The sequence below is a fragment of the Photinus pyralis genome, unplaced genomic scaffold (assembly GCF_008802855.1).
Source record: "Photinus pyralis isolate 1611_PpyrPB1 unplaced genomic scaffold, Ppyr1.3 Ppyr1.4_LG1, whole genome shotgun sequence".
Classification (NCBI taxonomy): Eukaryota; Metazoa; Arthropoda; class Insecta; order Coleoptera; family Lampyridae; genus Photinus; species Photinus pyralis.
Window position 1 is genome coordinate 29,117,925 of NW_022170249.1, and position 6,467 is coordinate 29,124,391.

The window sequence follows — 6,467 nt, forward strand, 5'->3', positions numbered from 1 at the left end:
TTTTTGGGGCCTTTAGAGTTCGAACTAAGTGTTATTTCGAGCATCATTTTTTAAATGAGAATTTTCCCGCAAATTTTCCGCGAGTAACGAGCGAAAAAGCATAAAACCAGTAAGTAAATTAATTTACCGCGTCGGTGGTATCCCAAGCCAAAAGAGATAATGAGTAAAGGAAAAATAAAAACCGAACTCCGAATAAAGGCAGTCAGATTCGATCAAGGACAAATTAATTAAACGTACCGGTATAATTGTTGCAACAAATGATTATGCCAAGATGCCAATTTCTGGGTCATTTTGTCACTCATTGAAAGTTTAAGAAAGAAAATATTCATAGACGTAAATGGGTTCGATTTAATTAGCCATAAGGTCTATTTTGGAAATCTAACGGGGTTCTGCCTTCGGGTAACTGCAGCCGGCTGGGCAGAGATTGAAATTTGGAGTAATTTGAGGCTATATTAATGAAAAAAAAATATAACAAAGTATGTATGGTATGCAGCTGTTGAAACGGAGCCGGTGCTGGGTCTGAAGATACCGCCACTGGTTGTCGCTGTCAAATGGAATAGCGTCAAAATAAACGTTGGTAATTTCTCGTAGTTTTTTTATTGGACCCTGACACAGGTGCATTTAAATAATGATATAACAAGGCCTTAATTTACTAGGATTAACGACGCCAGTAACACAGGTGAGTAAAATAGCCAAATAAAAGTAATGATTAAATTAACAGGTCTGAGAATGCATAATAATGAAACTAAAAAGGAAAGCTTTCGGGAAAATGAAAACTAAACGGAAAATAAATTAAAAGGACTTCTCGTTTTCTAATCGGGGTTCTGATATCTGGTCGGTAAGAGGTAAAGAAATTGATTTCTGGTTCTGGCTTCTGATAGGTAAGAGGTACTGGAAAATTTCTGGTTCTGGTTTCTGGTCGGTTTGGGGTAACGGAATTCTCCCTGGAAGTCTTGACAATCACACTTTTATAGAGACAAGGAGAAGCACAAAACAAGTGGAGAAATGAGAAGGGATTTAAATTCAAAACAGGGAGACGACAGCGTCGACATCTAACGGAGGAATTTTATAACACATACTACAGGATGTTTCTAAATTAAATTTCTACGTTACCACTTTTATATTTTTTTTACAATTTTGTATACAAAAACTTGCTGTATACTGTTATTGTCTTTGACAGTGAAGTAAGAGTACTTTAAAAGCAACGAATTAGATTTATTTTGACTTTTTCGCATTAATAAGATCGATAATTTACTGCAAAAAAATCGTTATTTGAAAAAGACCATTGCAACCGCCCTTTTTTAATATAAAGATTGTAATTATATAAAACTTTTTATAAATATTAATGTGTCAGTTTTGACAGGAGTCATGTAAAGTGACAGGAGACCGGAAAAATAGCCAGGGCAACAGATCAAGAAAGAAGAAAAAACCTTAAAGTTAAGGACAGAATGAAAAACAAAGACCAAGAAAGCCATAAGCCGCGCCCTTGTGGTGCAGTGTTAAAAAAACCCGACTATGGCACTGAGGGTCCCTGGTTCGAATCCCGCTTCGCGCATGGATACTTGTGCATGTATAGTGGGTTGGCTAAAACACCGCCCATTTAAAAATAAGAGCCATACGTGCAGCAAGCTATGACGAGCTTCATAGTCATGCGGACGATATCCTGAAAAACTTATGGTGCGACTCTTTTCAATTGGGGTGCATTGAAGTTAAGCTATGAAAGAGACGGTCTCATTGTATTTCATATGCAATGAATGCAAATAATAATATTGTAGCGAATATTCCAGAAATTCCGACAGACATCGAGGCGCAATGAAAGATTAGTCATCGGCGATAAAAAAACGAAAGCGGATGTGACGCAATCTTTCATAGAAATATGACGTGTTTGTTCGAGAACATTCTGAAGCGTCCTTGAACACTCAAGAACATTCTAGAAAGAATGTTGTTTGCTATGTAAGCAAATCTCTATTATAAGCTGTAAATTACACCACTAGGAATGTAATTAACGTAATTTGTAGTACTTCCCAGGAAAGAATGCTGATCAAAGATCACGCTGATGCCGATCTACAACTGTGTCTACCACTCTGTGACCGGAATTCCCTCCTGACGAGCCGAATATGTATTTTAAAAGATATTCAAATCTGAATCATTACCAAATATCCAACAACAAGCACACTCGCTCTTGATAAAAGGGCACTTTACTGGAACAAAAGGGTAAATCTTGCCAGAGTACCGTTCCCACGTTTTTGAAGGCAAACTTTGACGATAATACACTAATTTTATACAGAGGAATGATTGGCTTTCATAAAATCATAATGATACCTGTTAAATAGGCACATCTATCTAATTAGGCTAATTAATAAGTAATTAATTTTGAAATTAAAATTGTTTAGGTACAATCGCACGTACTTTACACGGCCTTTCAACTCAAATACGTAGTTTCCCACAAACGTGATAAGGTATTTTCTGGAAAGGTGGGCACTTTTTATCTTTGGCCTCCTGATGGAGAACCTTTCCCAATAAATCAAAATCAACTTTTACATGTAAGTACTTTTTGTGTCAATTTTTTAAGTACTTAGTTAATGGAAACTGAAGTCATGTGACAATAACGGCAGTAAGTGGCCGCAATGTGACTAAAGGTCAATTGCTTTGTGGCACAATTTTCAAATTTCCCAGACAAGAATAGCAACCAGGTGTTTACATGTTCAAGGATTTCATAAAATAAGCGTAAGGATTTCCAGTATGACGCAAAATACACTTAAAGACATTTTTATAGTTAATTTTATATGGTTAGCTTTTCTGAATTGGTTACTTTAATAATTATAGCTAAAAGTCAGTTACATTATTAACATATGTATGGTCCATAAAAATTCATTTCAGTGTTAACACAAATTAACATCTTTTTTATATTTTCTACATGGAAAAAATTACATAAATCACGCGTACTTACAGTATGGAAGGGGATCGACCTTTCAATGATTTAAATTCTTCTCACTGTACCATAAGTGGATAAGTCGCTGTGCCTTCAGTAAAAATGTTTTGGAAAATTACGCTTTTAGTAGTAGCATCTATTCAAATTACGTAAGTCCATAGAACTGTATTTCCAATATTGTCAAACTGTGTTTAGGTTTTGTCAAAATGTTAGTGGAATTATGCTACCGACTCAATTGTTAATGGGTGCAGGCACATCTGCCTATCAGGTTGAAGGAGCTTGGAATGAGGATGGTAATATGGGCGCATATAAACTTAAGTGACAGTAATTTTAGGTCGAGGTCTAAGTATATGGGACACTTTTGTTCACGACTATCCCGAAAAGATTGAAGATCATAGTACGGGAGATGTTGCAAGTGATACCTATCATAAAACAAAGGAGGACGTCGCTCTTCTAAAAAATATAGGTTTTCACTTTTATCGATTTTCGATATCATGGTCAAGAGTACTGCCGAAAGGATTTGAAAATGAAGTGAATCCATTAGGCATTGCTTACTATAACACTCTAATTGACGAGTTATTGGCAAATGGCATTGAACCGGTTGTGACAATGTACCACTTCGATCTTCCCCAAACCTTGCAGGATTTAGGAGGATGGACAAATCCTAATATCATAAAGTGGTTTACAAATTTTGCTAGGATTCTGTTTGAAAATTTTGGAAATCGAGTTAAAAGTTGGATCACTATTAACGAACCGAAACAACTTTGCAGATTTACCTATGCCAAAGGATTAATAGCACCAGGCCTTGTTTCAGAAGGTTTAGGTGAATACTTATGTATCCACTACGCAACGTTAGCGCATGCCAGCGTTTATCACCTGTATTCGCGCCGCTTTAGAAGATCTCAAAACGGTATTTTGGGCAGGGACAAAGAAACGTATTGACACCGCCTGTCTTTTAGGAAAAGTCGGTTTAACCATTGATGGTTCTTGGTGCGAACCAGTAGATAAAAAAGAAAGGGATGCTGCCAGCCGAAAGATTGCGTTTGATGTATGTGACATGTTCCACTACATAATATCCCAATTATACTTTCAGATTGATATGTTTGCCAATCCAATTTTTGGTCAACTTGGAGGTTACCCAGACTTTATAAGTAAATTCATAGGTTACAAAAGTAAATTAGAGGGCTACACAGAATCACGTCTGCCAAAATTGAGTCCCGAACAAATATCATATATTAAGGGCACTGCCGACTTCTTCGGACTAAATTTCTATTATACCACTCTAGCCAAATCTGGACCTTCGACTCTTCTTAACACCAAAGATATGGACGTGGAGGATCTTCCGGAACCGAACCCAATTAAAAATGTCAACGAGTCTATTAAGGTAAGTTGGTCGCAGTGTTGTTTATGAAATTTTAATTTGCACTTCAGTTAGCGGCCATCGGGTTTAGGAAAGTACTCAGGTATGTCAAAACAAAATATGGAAATCCCGAGATTTGGATTTTGGAGAATGGATTTCCAACAACCGAAGATAGTGGCTTGGATGACCAGTCGCGGATCAGCTACTTCAAGGTAACTCCGCCAACTGCTTTGGTACTTTCTGAGCGTAGCACTTTTAGAACAGCATACGGTCCGTAGTAGATGCAATAAATAAGGATAAAGTAAATATTCGAAGATATACTGTTTGGAGCATTATGGACAACTTTGAGTGGAATAAGGGATATACGTAGGTATGTGTTCCAACAATTCGTACTTAATGTATTTTTATTTTAGTGTTAGATTTGGTATATTTCACATTAATTTCACGGATCCGTCCCGAGAACGAGTGCCTAAGGCCTCTGCCACTTTCTTTAAAACGTTACTTGCAACGAGAACGTTACCAACAGAATAAAGAGAGATATAAAATCGTGCAGGAAGGGGTTCTTTTTGGCAGCTGTATCATAATAGTGACTTAGATTTGTTCTAAATAATTTGTCAATTCGAAACGGATGGGCGTTAGGGATAGACACTTTTGTAACTTCATTTACGGTCTCAAATTGGATTGATGATCGCAGTACGCCAAATGAAAATTCTACCACGTGTAAAATGTTGCGTTTTTAACGGAAAGGGAATAAACGTGTAACGTGCTAAGGCATCCACTGACGATGTTAGATGGTATTATATAGAGCATGTATTACGTAGTTCTAAAAATATTAGTTTCTCTGATCTAAAATAGGAATCAAGGAGAATTTTTAACAGATAATTAGTTGTCTAAACCGAAAATGCTCCCGCTGCATTACAGTGAAAGTTAACTTTAGGGGAAGCATGATCGAGAATTTCCGGATTTCCTTCAAGTAAACCACAACTTTTAAGACTTTCATAACAAACTTTTGACTTGCTCAAATCACCACCCTCCTTTCTATAGAGATCGTTATTTCAACAAAAACATCACCCCAAAATAGTAATAAATCAACAAAAGGAAAATTGTCTAACCTAACGTTTTGATTAAACAGCATCTTTGACACAGAAGAGAGAGGTTGTTATTAATGATTGAAAAGGGGGGTATATTCAGATGAAAGGCGTGCGCGTCTAAGAAAAATCGCACTGTAAATTCGAAACGTAAAGAAGTTACATCTAAAATAATGGCAATTCTATGCATTGAAGTTCTTTTTTACAATGCGTATCTGACGAGAAAATATGGTCTGAGTAAGTGTATCGGTTTCTTTTCGTGCTTTTGTTAGGCTGTCGAAGCTTTACTACACTAAAAGCTTTCTCAAAAGTGGTCGTAGGTTTTATTCACTTTTAAATGTCTCGATTTCGCTATTCACCGTTTGAGTAATGTTCAGGCGAAGGGCGGTAAGAGTATTTAATTCCGAGGGCTACACTGAAGCAAAAACCTTTAGTTCAATCACAGATTACCTAGGCATTTTAGGTTATATGTTTCGTTTATCTGTTAGTACCAATTAATCTATGTATCCAATGAGATGCAACGGTCTTTGTTGCATAAAGGGTTAAAATTTCCCTTCGTTTCGGAAAGCTTCAAAATTCTGAACTAAAGCTGCAGAAAATAATAATTTGCCATCGGCTAGCCAAATATTTACAAAATTTTACATTTTTTTATGGTTCTACTCATAGCCTAATCTTATTAGGCCATGGTTCTACTTACTGCAGATTGCTCTGAAATTTAACTAATAAATTCTAAAACTTGTTTCCATTTTCCAGTAAAAAGAACAATAAATGGCCCATGTGAAGTTGCCCCCCACCCCCTCCACATGAAATAATTTGACAAAAATGTGTCGATAATTAGTGCTACGTTAGCGCTCTTTTGTGCTCGAAGATTACGATTCCTTGCCTTTCCAAGAAAAACGACAAAAAGTAAAATATTTTGTGAAGATGGCTCCACCCATGACCCGTTCTTAAAGAAACGCACATACGTTGTTAGTGCTGCGTTAGTGCTGTTTTATGCTTAAAAATTACGATTCCAACGTTTTTTTGTTTCCGAGAAAAACAAAAAATAGGTACTAAAGTATTGTGCGGAGTTGACCCCATTTATGAC

The 6,467-nt window shown here is 36.5% G+C and overlaps 1 protein-coding gene across 1 annotated transcript; it reads left to right on the plus strand.

The window, feature by feature from the left end:
• Window positions 1-2,398: 2,398 nt before the first annotated feature.
• Window positions 2,399-5,109, plus strand: LOC116159656 (cytosolic beta-glucosidase-like). Its single transcript, XM_031472680.1, has 9 exons — window positions 2,399-2,543; window positions 2,953-3,081; window positions 3,128-3,225; window positions 3,267-3,842; window positions 3,892-3,980; window positions 4,026-4,316; window positions 4,364-4,504; window positions 4,552-4,658; window positions 4,706-5,109. Exons 2-9 carry the CDS (start codon window positions 3,035-3,037, stop codon window positions 4,821-4,823), a joined length of 1,467 nt encoding a protein of 488 aa, XP_031328540.1. The 5' UTR covers window positions 2,399-2,543; window positions 2,953-3,034; the 3' UTR covers window positions 4,824-5,109.
• The last annotated feature ends 1,358 nt before the right edge of the window (window positions 5,110-6,467 follow it).